The sequence below is a fragment of the Ranitomeya imitator genome, chromosome 6 (assembly GCF_032444005.1).
Source record: "Ranitomeya imitator isolate aRanImi1 chromosome 6, aRanImi1.pri, whole genome shotgun sequence".
Taxonomy (NCBI): domain Eukaryota; kingdom Metazoa; phylum Chordata; class Amphibia; order Anura; family Dendrobatidae; genus Ranitomeya; species Ranitomeya imitator.
Window position 1 is genome coordinate 175221740 of NC_091287.1, and position 21439 is coordinate 175243178.

The 21439-nt window shown below is 42.1% G+C and overlaps 1 protein-coding gene across 1 annotated transcript in view; it reads right to left on the reverse strand.

Moving 5' to 3' along the window:
• Nucleotides 1-258: 258 nt before the first annotated feature.
• TRANK1 (tetratricopeptide repeat and ankyrin repeat containing 1) overlaps nucleotides 259-21439 on the reverse strand; it is a 150777-nt gene continuing 129596 nt past the window's right edge. Inside the window, exons 21-24 of the mRNA XM_069730314.1 lie at nucleotides 10542-10687; nucleotides 7510-10427; nucleotides 5129-5230; nucleotides 259-2232 (exon numbers count right to left, since the gene is read on the reverse strand). Coding sequence (XP_069586415.1) covers nucleotides 2138-2232; nucleotides 5129-5230; nucleotides 7510-10427; nucleotides 10542-10687 — 3261 coding nt within the window. The 3' untranslated portion in view covers nucleotides 259-2137. The remainder of the gene's footprint in view (nucleotides 2233-5128; nucleotides 5231-7509; nucleotides 10428-10541; nucleotides 10688-21439) is intronic.

Below are 21439 nucleotides of genomic sequence, written 5' to 3' on the forward strand. Positions count from 1 at the left end.
AATGGACCGGTTTTCTCTGTGTACAGTTGTGTGTTTCTCATGTATTAATAATATTAATATCTGATTCAATATTCTCATGTTGCAGGTTGTTCTGTACCTAGCTATACTTCCACTAGAATCTACAATCAGAATGTTACAGATTGACTGGTCGGGGAAATGCTGTGTACATACAAGATATATAGTATACTTGGAATTATCTCCTATTGTAAACTGTATCGATTTAACACGTGAATATAAATAAATCACAAACATAAAACATTATAATACAAATGTTTTAATTTTAAAAAAGTACAAAGCAATATTTCTAAAAATCTGAAAATGGTAAAAACAAAAATGTATCTAATAGAAAAAGTGATACAACATGCACAAGCAATTTCTTTTACTTGCTTGCCAGTACATCAATACTTTCAATATACACCAAGAGTTTTCAATTTCCAGTAACACTTAATTTTAACAACATGAACAAATTCCATTTTAATTTGAAAATTACTCGCTTTCACATTACATTCAACTTAAAAGCATCTGGCAGAACAGTGATCAGTGTCCCAAGTTTCCCACATATAATACAAATCAAACTGTGTAACAAGTCAATTATTAATTATATAAAATGAAACATCATTTAAACAATCTATAAAATTCCATCAAACAAATAAACATACTGAACATTTCTTCATGTTTGACAATTGGTTAACCTAATGTTCATTAAACTGGTTGCCTGTTCTCAGGCTAAATTGATGCACAGACAGGTAATGCTGTAGATGGAGTTCTCAAATCCAGTATTTATGTATATTTTAAAATCATTTTTGGGAATACAGAAAATGGAAATAAATTGATCCAGTACTAGATCCATTCATTTGAACGGGGACAAAAAAGTCTTTAAGTGTCTTTCATGTGACTAATATCCAGCTGCAATCTGATTTTTAGCTGCAACAAAGATGTTATCTGCACAACTTTTTTATTTGGCTAATAAAATGGATGACAGCAGGCTTTTTGAATCATTGAAGTCAATGTGAATATCTCCGTTTCAACGGTATCTGTACTTATTTTGGTTGAAACAGATTCAGTTTTTGTTTACCAAAATCTTTTCAAACAGATGACTACTGCACATGTGAACACAGCCTTGATTTCCTCTGGCTCCAACGCCACCTTTCTGCTATTTGCAGGCTGTAGCGATGATATCCCATCTACAACACACTACTAATGCAGTCAGTCACTGGCCTCAGTGGTCTCGAGCGGTCTACCTCTCCATTACTGTGGTGGGGATCACATGTTGCAGATGGGATGTCATTGCTGCAGCTCTGAAGATAATGACCATGGGGCAATGCAGCGCTGGAGAAACAGCCTGTGCATAATTTTGGCCTCAAACACAGGTCCTTTTAATGAATCACTATGAACAGGCCGGAAGATAAAAAACGTATTGATAATTTTACTGAATTTGCAATTCAGCGCTAATTCTTAATATATCTTTTCAAAGTCATTAGATCAGGAAAAAAGGAAAATGTAGCGAAAATGTAAGTCAAGTACCGTATATGAGTTACCAATATGAAAAAAAATGCTACACATACTATGATAGCCACTTTACACTTTCAAAGCTTAATTTAACATTAATGTAAAGGAACAAGATTTTAACCCAGTAGGAATGTAAACTATCAATCATATTTGGCATGATAGCCATAATACACCAAAAGGAAACATAAAAAAGTTCTGTAAACTCAATATGAAACATTGATCAAGAGGAAAAGTGAAGGAAATCTTTTCCAGTTTAGAATTGTTAGGTCAAATTATTACAGTAAATCAAAGAATTTCAAACTGGGTAGCTGGTGAATACAACAGGTGAAGACAAGCTTGAAAATCTATATCGTATAGTGTCAAATTTAATTCACATTATCAGCCTTTTTTCTCAGACTACATGTTGAACAGAAAAAGGCAAAACTCATGTTTTTCAATTAAAAAAGCTTTTTAAAGCAAGTAATCGAAGTTTTAAAATTAAGAGGCAAAAAAGGGCATCATAAAAAGGAAAACCGTAATAGATGTAGAACAATTGTGCCCACTATACACAAACCAACTTTACTGACAAGTTACAACCAAAACATAATTAACTGTGTGCAACTATTCTTTTGTTTGTCTTTTTGATGACTCAGCGTCGCTTGTTTTTTCTTTTGGCTCGTTTAGGTTTTTTTTGGCAAAGTTCATTAAAATCTCCATAGTCTACTTCGTAGTCCTCTTGAAATCCTGACAAATATCAAAGAACGGAAAAACAATCGTTAGATGCAGTTTATAGACATTAAACATGGAATTAGTGAATGCAGACTAATCACTTATGGCGCATAGGTGGATGATGTGACTGACATTTCTGGAAGGGGCATATGTAAATTAAATATGACTGAGTTCAAAGAAGAGTACTGCATATTTCATTACAATACGGACAAATCTATTATAATTGAACATGCAATTTTTAAATCTTTGCATGTCAATGCCAACATGCGTCAGATCTATGGGGTTTTAGTCACACTACTACCTACATTACTTTTATTAATTAGATGCATATCCTTTGCATCTAATAAAGTCTGTAACTTATGGACAATGCCAAATGCTACATTTTCTACACTGAGACATTTACAGCTGTAGTCTTCCATCAAAATGGTTTCTAGAATAGAGGGTTTTTCTCATGTTCAACCTTCAGCAGTGCCCGGCTTCCTTGCTTCCTAGGAGCAGTGCCCTGCTGATGACTGACAGTTTGAATCAGTGGCGTAATCGTACCAAAGATCCAAAATGTGCGCTCTCCCTTTCTTCTGCAGAAACGGCAAACACAGGGACACTGAAATTGGCCAGATGCAGCTTCATAGCAGCGCTTGCAAGCTCCATAGATACTGTAAGCACTGCTCTCCTTGCCTAGAAACCAGCCTCCACCGATAATCTTGGAAGCGAACACTAAACTGTGAAACTAAAAAAATCCTCCATTCTTGATAACAGAGGGGATTTTTAATTAAATGTAAACTGCAAAGTTGCTAGTTTTTACAAGCACTTTGCAATTTTAACCATTTAAGAAATGAGACAACCTTTTCAATTTGGCTTTTCTGTTCTTGAAAGCTACCTCCTCAGTAGTGTTTTTCACTTGGCTAGAGACTTTGTAAAGAATTCTGTGACTGTCCACAGTCCACTTTATCTCTCTGCCATGCACTTTAGTGCTGCGGAGTTTGTCAGCATTTTCATTTCTTTTAAGATCTGGCCACTACGAGTATTGTTGATTTGTCTAGTCCTAAGGTTTTTCCTGTCTCTCCAATTGGCTTCTTTTACCAGAAGGATTGCCTCCTGCCTTAGCACAGAGATCTCTTTGGACCACAAATTGGGAGTTCCCATGTACGGCTACCAAATGCAAAATCAACACTTGGGATCCGGACCGGCGTCAGCAGGGTAGACAGCTGCCAGTGCCTAGGACCACCGCTCCCCCAGGGGTCCTCAGCTAGCGGCACATCACGGAGCTGACTCGGCAGGGGAGGGGGAGCGGCCAGGGGCTGTCTAATTATACTCACCTACTCCTGGCGGCTGGTGCGGTCCCTGTAGGTCCCCGGCTCCCCAGCTTCTTCCTGTACTAAGCGGCCACATGGTACCGCTCATTACAGTAATGAATATGCTGCTCCACCTCCCATAAGGGTGGAGCCACATATTCATTACTGTAATGAGCGGGTAACGGTGACCACTCAATAAAGGAAGAAGCTGCCGATGCCGGGAAGCAGGGACTGCACAGCGCCAGGAGCAGGTGAGTATATTAGGGAGGGGAGCACTGCGCGATACTCACCTGCTCCTCGTTCCAGCCGCCGCTCCATCTTCCACGTCCTCTGCAGTGACGCTGAGGTCAGAGGGCGCGGTGACGTGGTTAATGCGCGCCCTCTGCCTGAGCGTCAGTGCAGAATACGAAGAAGAAGATGGAGCGGCGGCTGGAACGAGGACAGGTGAATATTGAAAGTGTCGGGGCCTGAGCGACTGAGAGGTGAGTATGTGATTTTTTTTTTTTTATCGCAGCAACAGCAATTGGGGCAAGTGTCTGTATGGAGCATCTTATGGGGCAATAACGTTTGTGCAGTACTATATGGGGCAAGTGTCTGTATGGGGCTATAATGTTTGTGCAGCACTATATGGGGCCTGTGTCTGTATGGGGTAATAACGTTTGTGCAGCACTATATAGGGCAAGTGTCTGTATGGGGCATCTATGGGACTATAACGTTTGTGCAGCACTATATGGGGCAAGTGTCTCTATATACTACATGGCTGTTCTATATACTAAATGGGCCGTGTTATATACTACGTGGGCTGTTATATGCTACGTGGGCTGTGCTATATACTAGATGGCTGTTCTATAAACTACGTGGGCCGTGTTATATACTATGTGGCTGTGCTATATACTATATGGGCTGTGTTATATACTACGTGGCTATGTTATATGCTACGTGGCTGTGCTATATACTACGTGGGCTGTGTTCTATACTATATGGCTGTGTTTTTATGCGATCATTAATCGTGGTATGTGTTAAAGGGGGGCCCACTGAGACTCTTTCGCCCGGAGCCCTCAAAAACCTGGAGCCGGCCCTGCTTGGGATCAGCCCCACAGCCTATTATCTCCCTACTTTGTCATAAAATAGTGAGGTAACGGGCATTAGAGGACCATAAAATGGCTTCAGCCATCTGTCCGATTTTTTTCAAATTTGCTAAAATGAAGGGAGCATAAGAAAATGGCTGTCATTTCTAAATGGTTAATGTAGTATTTTCAGAAAACCCTTAAGTCTACACATCAATCTAGACTTCATGACTGTTTCAAATGAACCTTAATGGTGTATAACAGCTAAATTATATTTTGTGGTCCAAACGCTCCTGGACCTAACTGTATATTCAGAAACAGTGATTCTTCTGTAACTCGGTCAGATTTTAGACAATGCATTTAATTTGCGCTGGTCAGATTATTTAGATTTGCTAAAACACTTTTTCTGAACATGGAGCTAATGAGAAACAGGAGATTTTGTTTATATATATCTATATGTATAGATATGTTTTGCTATTTCACACCCTTGAGTATACATACAATGTGCACATGTACCAGGTGAAACATTATACAAAAACTGCAGACAAGTACCCTCTGTTCTTGGGGCTGGTTGTTGTGACTTCTCCAGTAACTTGAGGCTTTCAGCAATACTGGCTGTCAAGTCATTCACGGCTGTCTGCATTAAGTATTCAGCTGCAGAAAAGTCAAGTAATATAAATAATTTAAGCAACTTGCACAATAAAAATAACAACATTACTTTATACCCTATGGATTCTACTCAAGAGAAGCGAGTCTATGCTTAACCCCTTTAAGACATGGCCAATTTCCATTTTTGTGTTTCCATTTTTTTCCTCACCATAATTTTTTTCTTCTGTCCACATAGACGTATGAGGGCCTGTGTTTTTGCAGGACGAGTTGTACTTTTGAATGACACCATTAATTTTACCATATAGTGTACTGGAAAATGAGAAAAAAATTCCAAGTGGGGAAAACTTGTGAAAAAAATGCAATTCTGACATTTTTTGGGAATGGTTTTTACGGTGTACAGTTTGTGGTAAGAATTACCTCGCAATGATACTCTGCTCATCAGACAATTACGGTTATATCAAATATGCTCAGTTTCTTTTTTATTATTTTTGTGGTGAAAAAAAAATCAGAAGCTTGCACAAATATTTGGGGGTTGTGTCGTCATTTTCCGAGACCCGTAACATTTTCATTTCTCGTTTGATGAAGCTGTGTGGGGACTTGTTTTTTGCAGGGTAAGCCACCTTTTTATTGATTTTGGAATAGATATGATGTTTTAATCACTTGTTATAGCATATTTTGTGGTGTTGATTGGAACAAAAAAAAAAAAATCACAATTTTGGCGTTCTGACTGGGTTAATTATTTTATATTTTGATAGATCAGACTTTTATGAATGCAGTGATTCCACGTATTTTTTATTATATATTTAGAATGGGGGAAAAAAGTAGGGGGTGATTTGAACTTATTTTTTTATATATTTACATTTTTTTTTTTTTTTTAACTTTTCACTGTTCTTGTCGGTTCCCTTAGGGGACTTGATGTTGTGATCGTCTGATCGCTTGTGCTATATACAGCAATGCCATAGCATTGCTGCATATAGTAAAAAAAAAAAAATCACATTATGTGCCGGGTTTCACCCTGTCGGTGGCTGGGTTTCAAAGGACAAGCACAGAGGTCTTCAATACAGTCCTAGCTGTCATAGCAACCCTATAGGTGACCCGCAATCAGGTCACTTTGCATGATCAGGTTAGCTGTGCTCCACCTGCAATTGTTAGAGGCAGGTCGTGGATGTAAGACATAGTCCTCACCTGCAGAGTATGGAGCGACCTCACCCCATACAACCGCTTCCGACTTGCACTATTACAAGTACGGCACATGTTGTGAAGGGGTTAAACCTCCCAAGTAAAAATATATCGTCCACATTCTTGGAAACAAAAAATGGCAAACTTTACTAAAAAAAATTCTGAACACAATACGGATATTCCTGTGTTTGGTGAGATATAACTATGAAAGCACTCAACCAACAAGAGTAAACCCATATTTGTTTCGCCAACATGACTGTGGTCTCATGAATATTGAACTAACAAAACTGACAGATGAAAGTATTTTGGGAGTTTTCTTGTTATAGTAAAAAAGGAAGAAAATGAGGAGTATAAAAAAAAATACAATTTAGCTTTGACTTAACTTAAATATATACTGTATCGATTACTTTTTAACACAGCAAAGGTGAAATCAAGTATTTGGGAATTACGGTAAACAGAAAGAACTAAAGGAAGAACAGTAAGCAAATGGGTTCGATAATTTTAAATTACTGTTCATAATAAAAACAAACTTGGAAAAACCTCATCAAGAACACCGTAAAGCTTGCCAATACTTTATGGCACAGTCAGTGAGATTCTTAATGTCAAAAATATCATTGCCATGATGGGATCTATAAAAGTCAATACAGATTGTTAGAAATTGCTACTATCTATCCAACTGAAAACTGATAGGCATCTTGGTTATAATACAAATAGAAGCCATAAAGCATAGTCTTAAAATCTCAGAATTCTGGGGGTAGGGGTGACTTCTATGCTGAATTATTTTTATGTTACAGATCATCTTAATTAATACTTGCTATAAGAATTTATATGAAATTACTCTTTCATTTGAATTATTTTTTTCTCAGTTGCTCCTTTTCCCTGAAATTTTAACCTAAAAATAACTATTGGTCAGGTTGGAGATACTTCTGGAGTCTTGAGGAGCCAGCTGGCTTTCATTTTAAAACCCCCAAAACAAGTAACGCAAAGTACGGTATAGATGTTAAAAATCTAGGCATAGAGGACACATGGCCCCTCCGATTTATAATATTATCCGGCATCTACAGGGCATATTAAATAGTAAGCTTGGTATCTGTTAAAGAACACAAGTATAAAAAAGCTAAAAATAATATATAGTGGCACTTTACCTTCAGACCAGGTCTTTTTCTCGTAGATATTTTCCATCAAATCACCAATTACTTTTATTTTGTTCTCTATTTTAGTTTTTTCCAAATGTAATTCCTCTTTTGATGTCAATTTGTTTCTGGAAGTGTCTCCCATGGTCTGTATAAGTGACTTTCCATTGTCGATTGCAGTATCTACTTCCAGTTTGAAAAAGTCAAGGTACTTGCTGTAGTCATTCATTTGCTTTCTGTGTCTCTCTAGAACAATATGATTCTCATACTCTTCATTTATCCCTGGTAGGTTCGGAATTTCAATGTCTACAGCAGGACTTGAAACATCTTCCAGGTCTTCTTCAATTTCTCCTTGGGTAGGGAGGGTTCCAATGTGTAAAAATTTCACCCCACATAAGTCACACTGAGTTTTGTCAACATTTGCAATTTTGAAATAATCTGAAATGTATTCCTCCATGTGATATTTTTGCCTGCGTTTGCTTGCATTTTTCCATTTCATACTTATGCGTGCAACAAGAAATGCAAGATGTAACTGCCGGACCGCAATTTGCTTCTGTCTATCTGCGGCAACAGCTGCCACCAAATCAATTTTCTCTTCTTCAAAGTACTCTTGCTCATTCGCCAAGAAATTGGCTCTATTATCATGAATACTGTGACGAACATACGAAAACTTACTAAATCGGAATTTGTCATCAAAAAAGATTCCCCTTACTTGTCCTTTACCATAAGCAATATCCCATCTCCATGAGCATTCTACCAGACGTTCATCATCACGGAGTGCCAGCAATTCCTGAAGCAAAGAAATCAGATCTTCAGTTTTAGTGCTGGCGCCAAGCTTACCGATAATGTCAACTAGCCTCTTTGGTACTTTTAATGGGAACTGATTTGTTAAAGAGTACAACCTACTCTGGATGTCTGGAATATGTATTGCAAGCATAGTTTTTGCCCTTTCCGGAACAACACCAGTAAGATTTACCATTAGCACCAACCAAAATACTAGTGTTCTCTCTGCTTCTCCTGAAGAAATGCAATCAATGTCATTGAATGCATCTACAAGGACATTGAACTCTTGATTTTCATCACCAGAAAGAACTTTAGCAAGATATAAAATATGATGTCTGAAGTGATTTGTAAGTTCCCAACTATCTTTTGGTTTGTATTCCCACAAGATGGAGTATGTATCTTTAAGGCTACCTCTTTTTCCAAACATGTACTCCCAATAATGGAAAATGGAAAGGAAACTTTTCGGAAGCAAGACTCTGGTATCCTTCTCAAACCTCATGAGTACGGCACAACAAAGCATAAACTGGAATTCAAGCAACATCATGGTGTTTCCAATGTTTGGAATCAATGGAAAAACACATTTCTTGATCAGAAAATTCATGAACCTGAAAAAATATCTCTTGCAATTGTCTGGGTTCCTGTATTGATAAAGCTGCTGTAATGAGGTCTGTAGAAGGCGAAAGAAATGGATGCGAGTCACTTTTACTGAGTTATCCATTGCGTCAGGCTTTAGCATACCGTACCTGCCTTCGAGGAATCTTCTTCGGTTTCCTTCTTCATGTGGATCAATACTCTTCTGGAGTTCTAACTCTTTTTCAAATTGTCTTTCCTCTTCTTCAAGAAGACGCAGTAATCCATCTGGAAATTTAGATAGAAGGCTATAGACCTGCATTATTTTTAGCCAAAGGTCAGTTGACTCCCTTCTTTGTATTTTATCTTCTCCCAAAAGTGAAGAAACAAATCTCTTTAGCATTGTCATCCCTGGTGCTGGAAAATTGAGAAGTACATCTCTGCACATTTTTGGATTTTCTGAAAGGACTCGAAGGTGAAAATGTTTAGAAAAAACAAGGCTTAACAGGGAATTGCAGTATTTGAAGCCATGAAGGTTTACAATCTCATTAAGCTCTTTAGAATATTCATTTGAAAGGCTCTTTGCGTCAAGCAACAATCCACAAATGGCTATTAAAGATTTTTTAGACTCCAAAATGTTTTTCAATTCATAGCGTTGCAAAGGCTGATGGAAATCTTGGCATTGATCATCTGTACATTCAAGCCCTATAATGTACTGAGAACAGATATCTGTGTAAACATTTGCAACAATCTTTTCAGAAATGTCAAGCAACCACTTGAGAAAATGTCTTTGCAGCAGCAATTTCACGTCTTTGAGCTCCGTGGCATTCTCAACCCCTTCTGTATGTATATTACAAAACCTAGGCCCCTCATGTTGAAGAATGGAGCAATTTTGTTCGTCAGTTTGTACAAGGCCATAGAACTCCAAACAAGTTTTAACTGCTTCCCGGTCAGCATTGTTTTTGGTCTCCTTAAGAGCTTTTATTAATGTTATCATGGACTCTAGACCAAAAGATGCCATAGTTGGCAGTGATGGTTCGGACTCATTGCAGACTGAAGCTTCAAACAATGCCTCCACTACACCAGCATGATGGGAAGATTTTTTAAAATTAAAGAATGACATTTTGATTTTATTAAAATCTCTTTCCCAAACTCCTTGAAGCAATCTGGCTTCTGCAGCCTCTACATACTGTTTTGTTTCACATAAAAGTTGCAGTGATTCTGAAAGGACATTCCCAGGGTCTTCGCCATTTGCCATGATGCGACGAGCTTCTGCAAGCAGGCACACTGCTCGAAATTCTGTCCTTGTTGTTAGGTCTGCGGCTTCTAACAGCATGCCCTGTTCTCTCAGCAGAGACGCAGCTTCTTCACTCCTATTTTCGCTTTTAAGCAAGTCAGCTGCCTCTACCCAACATTTTCGATTCCTAAGGAAAACTAACTGATCTTCAACATCAAGTTTCGAAAGCATTTCATTCATTTTCTTTACTTTCTTTTGTTTGAAGAAATCTGCAGCAGCTTCCAAATAAAATTGCCTCTCCCTAAACTGTAATGGTGTATTAGGGTGTTTCTGCCGATACCTAAAAAAGCAGAAAATGGCAACAGTTACAGGAAGAGAAAACAATGTAAAGCCAAATAAATTTTAGTGATGAATAGAGATTTTAAAGCTAGCAGAAATCAAAATAGCTTTGCACCTTTTCATTGCATCGGCAGCTTCTTCATACATCTTATCACGGTAATACAAGTTCAATGCTGCTTCAAAATCTCCAACTTGTTCGAACAGTTGAGCAGCAGCTTTATTGTCCTGTGCTTTTTTGTAGAAGAATGCTGCATCCTTGGTCTGCAACATAAAGAGGCAGTTTAAAATACTCAGCTTAGTAACAATAAGGCCTTGATTCATTATATGTCCCCTACACAAGTACCAATTATTCATTTACTAGAAATAGGCCCGATGATATCGTATCGGGAGTGCGGTGAAATTAGCATCTATTCACCACGCAGGCGCAGTAACAGCTGCGTCGTTACCGTACATGCACAAGTAGAGCGCGCAGTTGTGGCTGCTACTGCGCCTGCAAGGGAATAGCGGAGACGTGTATGTCACTTGTGCATGTGAAAGTGACACTGCCACGGTGCCTTATGGGATTCGGGGACAGCGTCCGGAAGTCCCAACTGGTGATTATATATGAAGATAAAATAAAAATACTCTACTTCGATATTACAACAATACATCTATATCACAGACACTTTACACATATAGGGCCGATCCATCATTTGAAGCTTTTGTCAAAATTATTTTTCTTTTCCAGGAAAAGTAAAGTATCAAAGTTTAGATAGGTGCCACAAGAAATAAGGCAAATGCCAGATGGATAAGTTTCAACAGCAGTAGAGCATTTTATTTGGCAAAGCATGTTAAAGGCGAATGATTTTCATCAGGCTGGTCTTGTACATTGGTAGTCAGTCAGACACCAGTGTTCCCAGTGGAGCACAATAGGGCAAAAAAATGGCAGTTTGAAAGGCAAAATCGTTTCCATCTGCAGATTGCACAGGGTAAGATCTGTGCTGAAATAATGCCGTTTTTTTTTTTTTCTTTCCCACATTTACAGTGGGGCGGTGCAGTCTCTCAGCCTATCAGCAGTGCACACACACACAGCAATGTGCATGCGATGCACACAAGCAAGGGCATGTGTCATTGGCTGTGTATGTCACATGTCCTTGCCCTATAAGAACCAGCCATTTTCCCCATCGCCACCATTTCCTCACTGCTGCAGCTTAGTGCTAGACGGCACTATACAGTCTAAGAGTCTTTTTTGCGAGCGAATTTTCTGAGAGATAGGTTTAGGGAGTTGGGACTAGTTGTAATATCAGCCCTTTTCAAGGTAGGTTACAGCAGTTCATAGCACTTTTTGCCAGGCAGGTCTGTGCCAGTGCTGTGCAAGAGTTTGTCACAGTATTTGGTTTAATCTAGCTCAGCCAATCCTTTTGGACTAGTAGCATTGTCTGGTAGTCATCTGAGTAGCCCCCGCCTGTGAAGCTAGCTACACCACCTGCGTATCTAAATTTTTACTGTACCTAACCCAGCAAATCGTTTTGGGTTTAGTAGCAGTGTCTGCACGTCAGCGGAATAGCCCGCCTGTGAAGCTAGCTAAACCGCCTGTGTATCTAAATTTTTACTGCATCTAACCCAGTAAATAGTTTTGGGCTTAGGAGCAGTGTCTGCACATCAGCAGAGTAGCCCGCCTGTGAAGCTAGCTGCACCGCCTGTGTATCTAAATTTTTACTGCATCTAAGGCTTCTTTCACACTTGCGTCAGTATGGGGCTGTCGCAATGTGTCGGCCTGACGTACCGACGCACGTTGTGAAAATTGTGCACAACGTGGGCAGCGGATGCAGTTTTTCAACACATCCGCTGCCCAGTCTATGTCCCGGGGAGGAGGGGGCAGAGTTCCGGCTGCGCATGGGTGGTCGGAAATGGCGGACGCGACGTACAAAAAACGTTACATTAAACTTTTTTTGTGACGACGGTCCGCCACAACACAACGGATCCAGTGCAAGAAATGCGTGACGTGAGGCCATCCGTCGCGATCCGTCGGCAATACAAGTCTATGGGAAAAAACGCATCCTGCGAGCACATTTGCAGGATCCGTTTTTTGCCCAAAACGACAGATTGCTAAAAACGCAAGTGTGAAAGTAGCCTAACCCAGTAAATTGTTTTGGGCCTAGGAGCAGTGTCTGCACGTAAGCGGAGTAGCCCGCCTGTGAAGCTAGCTACACCGCCTGTGTATCTAAATTTTTACTGTATCTAACCCAGTTAATCGTTTTGGGCCTAGTACCACAGTTTGGTCACTCAGCTCTGCTCGGTTTCCATCCATCGTTTTTTGTGCCAACAACTACAGATACAGAGTTGCCAATTAGTAAAGCACCAAAATGAGTGGCAAAAGACCTGCTGCTGGTGGAAAGGGGAAAAGGCGTGTTGGAAAGGTAAAAAAAAGGTTGTGTCCGTGGTGTACGTGGTAAAGCAACAGTAACATCTGCAGAAGAAAGACCATCTTCCAGCCAAAGTAAGAGGTCTACTTCTTTTCGTGGACAATCTGATACGATCCTTTTCTAAAGACCATCGCTACAAGCATTGCTACAAATTCCAAATGAGGCACAAGAACCTGCAGGTGCTTGAACGGATATCAAGTGCTCGTTCAAGTGGGCTCTCCTCCACCTCAACATCACAAATAATCCAGTCCTCAGAGGTGTCACCCCAATCGCACTTGCTTCCTCACAGCTCCCAAGTCTCCAGCCGCCCGTTTAAGTATCGGGTAACACAGATGGTTGAGTCTGCAGAGCTGTTTACTCATATTATAGCCTGGGAATCAGAGGTCTTCTCCAGAGCTTCTGTGAATCCAGACGAGGAAATGATCTGCACTGATGCCCACAATCTTTGTGAGTCGGATACAGGCCCAGATGAAGAAGATTCTGAGCATAATGTAGACTCTTGTTCCCAAACTGTAACTCCTGTTGGTGGAGACAATGAGGAAGATGATGATGAGACTGAGATACCTGATTGGAACGAAAACTTGACTTTTCGGTCAGGACAGGAAGAGGTTGGCTCTGAGGATGATGGGTGTGAGAACACACAGGGTGATGATGACGAGGTTGGAGACCCCACTTACTGTCAACCCACAGTCCGCCAGTCCATGAGGTCAGCAGAGGAGGTGGAGGAGGATGCTAGTGACGAGTCTGACGACGAGGTTAGGTTGCGCCTTCCTGGACAGAGACAGAGTACTGGAAACACGTCAACAACTGCATCCTCAACCACAACTGTGCGTCTGAGAACAAGTCGTGGTGGCTCTTCAGGTCACATGGGCTCTAAGCCTTGCATAGCCTGGGCATTTTTTGAGATTGCAAAGGATGACCCAACTCATGTTGTCTGTAAGATTTGTCACCAAAATCTCAGGCCAGAAAATTAATAGTTTGAGTACTTCATGCATGAACCGTCACATGGATATGAGGCATAAGTTGCAGTAGGAAGCTCACTGTGCTACAATGCGGCCTAGTGGGCCAGGCCAACCATCGTCTGCCCCATCAAGTAAATCTGATGCCTCTTCACCCTCTGTGACTGTGGGGACAGCAGTCGCACATGGTTTTGGACGCAGACCTTCCACCTCTTTACCCGCAACAGCCAGTGTGATTGGCAGGTCGTCAGGACATTTGCAAGTGGAAACACCTACGTGTTGAGCGCTCTCCGACATCGAGACCACCACATTTTTTTCAAGGCAACATAATATCTCTGACTGCACCTTCCTCACAGACCAGCAGTTTGCCGGGGACACCCTACTCAACCCCGTCTAAGCACGGCAGCCAGCCCTCTGTCCCTCAGATGTGGACATGTAAAAGACCATTTCCTTCTAGCCATGACAAAGCTAAGAGGTTGAATTTCACCATCTGCAAACTGTTGGCTAAAAGAAATGCTGCCTTTCCGCCTGGTGGACACAGAGGATTTTCCAGTCGCCACTACTTCCCAAAGAAAAACTGTGCCTGCGCTACACCAGCATGTCGCACACAACATCACCAAAGAAACTTGGACGAGTCGACATGAACAGGGGCGTTACATGTCGTTGACTGGGCACTGGGTAACTATGGTGACATCAGGAGAAGGGGCTGCTGTCCAAGTCTTGCCATTCCCACGAGTTGCGCGGCGATCCTCTATCTATCCTGTATCTCTAAGTTCCTCCACTGGTTCTGCCTCCTCAACCTCCTCTCGGTCCTCCACCTGCACCCAAAGCCTGTCTGGTAATGCCACCCGCGTTCTAACTGAGCAGAAGGAATCCTGCACACCTCCTTACTATGCTGTCACCATAGCTCAACGGCATCAGGCGGTGTTTACCTTGAAATGTCTGGGAAATGTGAGTCACACAGCTGAGTAGTTGTGGTCAGCTCTGGAGACCGAGTTCCATCAATGGTTGTCTCCACTGAACCTGCAGCCAGGGAAGGCTGTGTGCGACAGTGCTGTAAACCTGGGTGCGGCCCTTCGCCGGGGCAATGTCACACACGTGCCTTGTATGGCTCACGTTTTGAACCTGGTTGTCCAGCAATTTTTATCCAACTATGCCGGACTGTATGGGCTTCTACAGAGGGCACGGTCGCTGTGTGCTCACTTCCGCCATTCACATCCCGCAGCTCAACGACTTACATCTCTACAGAAGTCGTTGGGCCTGCCAGTTCACCGGCTGAAATGCGATGTGCCAACACGGTGGAATTCAACTCTGCACATGTTGCAGCGACTGTTGCAGCACCGACGTGCCCTGGTGCAATACGTTATGACGCATAGCCTGGGCCAGCGAGATCCAGAGGTGGGGCAAATCACGCTGCAGGAGTGGTCTCAGATCATGGACCTATGCACCCTTCTGCACAGTTGTGAAATATCCACGAAGATGTTCAGTGCTGACGATGCCATTATCAGCATGACTATTCCGGTCATTTACATGCTGGAGCACACCTTAAACAGTATTTGGAGTCAGGTGGTGGGACAAGAGGAGGAGGAGGAACAGGAGGGGTCGTATGCAGAAGGGATAATATCTAGAAGGTCCAGACGATTGGCAGCACCAAGGCGGCTGGCATTGGAGGGTGGGGGAGAAGGATTACCGAGGGCGCATGGTAGCAGCCAAACTGTTGAGGAAGGTGCAGGAGCCGAGGAAGAAGTGGAGGACGAACTGGCGCTGGGCATGGGAGACTCATCAGATGAGGGAGACCTTGATCAAATTTCTGTTGTGCGAGGTTGGGGGTAGAGGGCAGAGGAAGGAAGCATGATTCTCACCTCGCCGCCACCAAGACAACAAGGACTTGATCTTCCTGGATGCGAAAGACACATGAGTGCCTTCTTGCTGCACTACCTGCAACATGACCCTCGGATTGTCAGAATCCGAAGTAATGCCGACTACTGGGTTGCCACACTCTTAGATCCCCGGTACAAAAGTAAATTTGTCGAAATAATTCCTGCCATAGAAAGGGATTCACGCATACAGGAGTATCAGCAGAGACTGTTACAAAATCTTACATCTGCTTTTCCACAAAACACCAGTGGTGCACGCAGTGAATCTCTGAGTTCTAACTTGCCAACCGTGGGACTGTCGAGTCATCACTCACACCGTAACAGTAACATCGTATCTGGTGGTAACAACAATTTTTTCCAATCGTTTCAGGAATTTTTAGACCATCCTTTGCAAGGCCACAGGAGACAGGAAGTCTGATGCATAGCCAACGCCTAGAGAGGATGGTACAGGAGTATCTCCAAGTTAACATCGATGCCATGACTGTGGAACTGGAGCCTTGCTCATTTTGGGATTCTGGAAAAATGGCCTGAGCTCGCCACTCATGCCTTGAAGATCTTGTCGTGCCCCGCAGCCAGTATTCTCTCTGAACATGTGTTCAGCGCTGCTGGTGGTGTGCTGACAGATAAGCGCACGCGGCTGTCCAGTGACAATGTAGACAGTCTAACGTTCATCAAGATGAACAAATCCTGGATCCGCAAGGACTTTTCTACCTCTGTGTCATCCTGGGGTGACTAAAAGCTTGATGATTTTTGAAAATCACCTCACCAACCATTTTAAGAAACTCTGGTGAAATTGATGCCACTTAAGTGGTGTCTGTGGCCCAATTTTTGGAAAAAATGGAGACTCTTTTTGGAGTCCCCTTGCTGTGTTTCACATGGCGTTGGCATCGTCAATTCCAGGTGGGTGGGGTAATCCCCCCCCCCCTCCTTTTAACCTTTAGAAACTACATACACTATGGCTTGGGGTAACACAGATGGTTGAGTCTGCAGAGCTGTTTACTCATACTATGGCCTGGGATTCAGAGGTCTGCTCCAAAGCTTCAGTGTCTGCTAGTCAGCAGAGTAGCCCACCCATGAAGCAAGCTACACCGCCTGTTTATCTAATTAATAATTTTTTAACTGCATCTAGCCCAGGAAATCCTTTTGGGCCTAGTAGCATTTTGTGCTACTCAGCAGAGTACACCACCCATGAAGCAAGCTTCACCGCCTGTTTATCCAAGTACTAATTTTTAACTGCATCTAGCCCAGGAAATCCTTTTGGGCCTAGTAGCATTTTGTGCTACTCAGCAGAGTACCCCACCCATGAAGCAAGCTACACTGCCTGGTTATCTAAGTACTAATTTTTAACTGCATCTAGCCCAAGAAATCCTTTTGGGCCTAGTAGCATTTTGTGCTACTCAGCTACCCCACCCATGAAGCAAGCTACACCGAATTCTTCCTTTCTCAATCTAACCCCTCGGCTCTGGGGTGTCCACTCTCCCTCCAGCTTTCTCCTTCTCACAGGTGGACTACCACCTGTATTCACACTGTGGCGAATCTTTTGGGCTCAGGCATAAGAAGTCGTCGAGGTAATGGATAATATGTGCCCCCTTAGAAATGTCCATGACGACCCATTCGAGGAAGCAACTAAACGCCTCAAATAGTGAGCAGGATATGGAGCACCCCATGGGCAAACAGCGATCTATGTAGTATGCTCCTTCACAAAATCAGCCCAATAGGCGGGCACTATTCGGAGGCACAGGTAGTAACCGGAATGCTCCCTCAATGTCTGTTTTGGCCATAGGGTGCCCCTTCCAAACTTCTTGACCCGCCTGATTGCCTCGTCAAAAGAGGTACAGTATATAGTACTGTACTTGGTTCCGCGTCGATGTTGTCGTTTACTGACCTGCCCCTTGGATATGACAAATGGTGGATTAGTCTGAATGTATTGGGTTCCTTTTTTGGCACGACTCCCAACGGGGATACCACTACGTCTTCTAAGGAAAGTGTTCTGAATGGACCCGTCATTCTACCTAAAGATATTTATTTTTTACATTTTTTTGTCATGACGTCTGGGTGTTGGTAGGCTGATTTTAGATTTTTACTCCAGCCTTTCTTGATTTTAGAAGGGCATGACATGAATATATCTGTGTCTCCTCCTCCACCTCTTTCCTTTTCGCATGACTATATGTACTTGTGACTTTTCCATGTGTTTGTTGTGTCTTCTGAGCAGTTTGTCAGCTTTTAGACACCTTTTAAGGTATTTTCTAGGTGTTTGTATGTGTTTGTGTTTGCCTGCCATTGGTTTCAATGGGGTTCATAGTAACATAGTAACATAGTTAGTAAGGCCGAAAAAAGACATTTGTCCATCCAGTTCAGCCTATATTCCATCATAATAAATCCCCAGATCTACGTCCTTCTACAGAACCTAATAATTGTATGATACAATATTGTTCTGCTCCAGGAAGACATCCAGGCCTCTCTTGAACCCCTCGACTGAGTTCGCCATCACCACCTCCTCAGGCAAGCAATTCCAGATTCTCACTGCCCTAACAGTAAAGAATCCTCTTCTATGTTGGTGGAAAAACCTTCTCTCCTCCAGACGCAAAGAATGCCCCCTTGTGCCCGTCACCTTCCTTGGTATAAACAGATCCTCAGCGAGATATTTGTATTGTCCCCTTATATACTTATACATGGTTATTAGATCGCCCCTCAGTCGTCTTTTTTCTAGACTAAATAATCCTAATTTCGCTAATCTATCTGGGTATTGTAGTTCTCCCATCCCCTTTATTAATTTTGTTGCCCTCCTTTGTACTCTCTCTAGTTCCATTATATCCTTCATGAGCACCGGTGCCCAAAACTGGACACAGTACTCCATGTGCGGTCTAACTAGGGATTTGTACAGAGGCAGTATAATGCTCTCATCATGTGTATCCAGACCTCTTTTAATGCACCCCATGATCCTGTTTGCCTTGGCAGCTGCTGCCTGGCACTGGCTGCTCCAGGTAAGTTTATCATTAACTAGGATCCCCAAGTCCTTCTCCCTGTCAGATTTACCCAGTGGTTTCCCATTCAGTGTGTAATGGTGATATTGATTCCTTCTTCCCATGTGTATAACCTTACATTTATCATTGTTAAACCTCATCTGCCACCTTTCAGCCCAAGTTTCCAACTTATCCAGATCCATCTGTAGCAGAATACTATCTTCTCTTGTATTAACTGCTTTACATAGTTTTGTATCATCTGCAAATATCGATATTTTACTGTGTAAACCTTCTACCAGATCATTAATGAATATGTTGAAGAGAACAGGTCCCAGTACTGACCCCTGCGGTACCCCACTGGTCACAGCGACCCAGTTAGAGACTATACCATTTATAACCACCCTCTGCTTTCTATCACTAAGCCAGTTACTAACCCATTTACACACATTTTCCCCCAGACCAAGCATTCTCATTTTGTGTACCAACCTCTTGTGCGGCACGGTATCAAACGCTTTGGAAAAATCGAGATATACCACGTCCAATGACTCACCGTGGTCCAGCCTATAGCTTACCTCTTCATAAAAACTGATTAGATTGGTTTGACAGGAGCGATTTCTCATAAACCCATGCTGATATGGAGTTAAACAGTTATTCTCATTGAGATAATCCAGAATAACATCCCTCAGAAACCCTTCAAATATTTTACCAACAATAGAGGTTAGACTTACTGGCCTATAATTTCCAGGTTCACTTTTAGAGCCCTTTTTGAATATTGGCACCACATTTGCTATGCGCCAGTCCTGCGGAACAGATCCTGTCGCTATAGAGTCCCTAAAAATAAGAAATAATGGTTTATCTATTACATTACTTAGTTCCCTTAGTACTCGTGGGTGTATGCCATCCGGACCCGGAGATTTATCTATTTTAATCTTATTTAGCCGATTTCGCACCTCTTCTTGGGTTAGATTGGTGACCCTTAATATAGGGTTTTCATTGTTTCTTGGGATTTCACCTAGCATTTCATTTTCCACCGTGAATACCGTGGAGAAGAAGGTGTTTAATATGTTAGCTTTTTCCTCGTCATCTACAACCATTCTTTCCTCACTATTTTTTAAGGGGACTACATTTTCAGTTTTTATTCTTTTACTATTGATATAGTTGAAGAACAGTTTGGGATTAGTTTTACTCTCCTTAGCAATGTGCTTCTCTGTTTCCTTTTTGGCAGCTTTAATTAGTTTTTTAGATAAAGTATTTTTCTCCCTATAGTTTTTTAGAGCTTCAATGGTGCCATCCTGCTTTAGTAGTGCAAATGCTTTCTTTTTACTGTTAATTGCCTGTCTTACTTCTTTGTTTAGCCACATTGGGTTTTTCCTATTTCTAGTCCTTCTTCGAACATTCGTCCAACACGCCCCAATTCTTCGAACCGAACTCGAACACTAGGGGGGTGGCTCAACACTATTTATTAGATTTAATATAGTGAAAAGGACTACTGCATTTTTCGGACTATAAAAGACGCAACTCAAATTAAGAGAAGAAAAAAAGAAAAATGCTTAATCTGAAAATGGAGGGTCCGTCTTATAGTCTGAATTTAGCTTACTGAGGGCAGCGGTGGAGCGAGGTCACAGCGGTGGGCTTCAGGAAAATGTTGAAGGCTGTAGCGGAGTACCAGCTCTGTACATTGATCCACCGGCGATGAGCTTCAGGTAAATGTGCATGCGTAGGTTCAGATTTCGGTTCGTCATTGAACCTAGATCTCATTGGTGCATGAGCTGACACCGGCGGTAATTTTACTATTTCTATTTTCCTATATTCCTAATTCTATTTACTCTTTCCATTGCTGGCCCTATAATGCATTTTTTATTATAACCATTACTGGTGCTTGTTTTTTGGTATTTATTTTAGACCATATGTTTTGTAAATTTTTTTTTTTACGTTTTAGCTATTATCTTGTCACAATTACATTTTTGCATACCTCTTATGGTGATGGCCTCTTATTTTTTTGTAATTTGTAACACTACATGTAGACCTGGGTTTACACAGGTTTTCAAATTTAAGAGGACATTTGACTTTTTTTTTAAAATTATTTAAACAGAGTAGCTATTTTAATTGGTTCTCCTTCACTGATTTTGGAACATTTGTTTTCATCTGTACCTCTCTGTTCAAAAAGTAATGCCCTTCAAAGTTATGCAAGTTCAACCAAGTAGGCGTACTCCACAGAACTTTGCAGCGGACATTTGCCTTCTTAGAGGAGCATATTAGAAAAAAGAACGCTTCCAGAATCAATGAAGGAGCAGCACCAATTGGAGGCGGTACTCAGATTACTTTAAACAATCCAAGTGAATTGTCTTTAACCCCTTTCTGCCATTAGACGTACTATTCCGTCCATGTGGGGTGGGCCTTACTTCCCAAGGACGGAATAGTACGTCATAGGCGATCAGCCGCGCTCACGGGGGGAGCGCGGCCGAGTGTCAGCTGCTTATCGCAACTGACATCCGGCACTATGTGCCAGGAGCGGTCACGGACCGCCCCCAGCACATTAACCCCCGTCACACCGCGATCAAACATGATCGCAATGTGCCGACGGTGCAGGGAAGCATCGCGCAGGGAGGGGGCTCCCTGCGGGCTTCCCTGAGCCCCCCGCAGCAACGCGATGTGATCGCGTTGCTCCGGGGGTCTCCTACCTTCCTTCCTGCAGCAAGTCCCGGAAACAAGATGGCCGCGGATCTGGGTCCTGCAGGGAGGGAGGTGCCTTACCAAGTGCCTGCTCAGAGCAGGCACTTGGTAACGCTGCAGCACTCTGAGACAGATC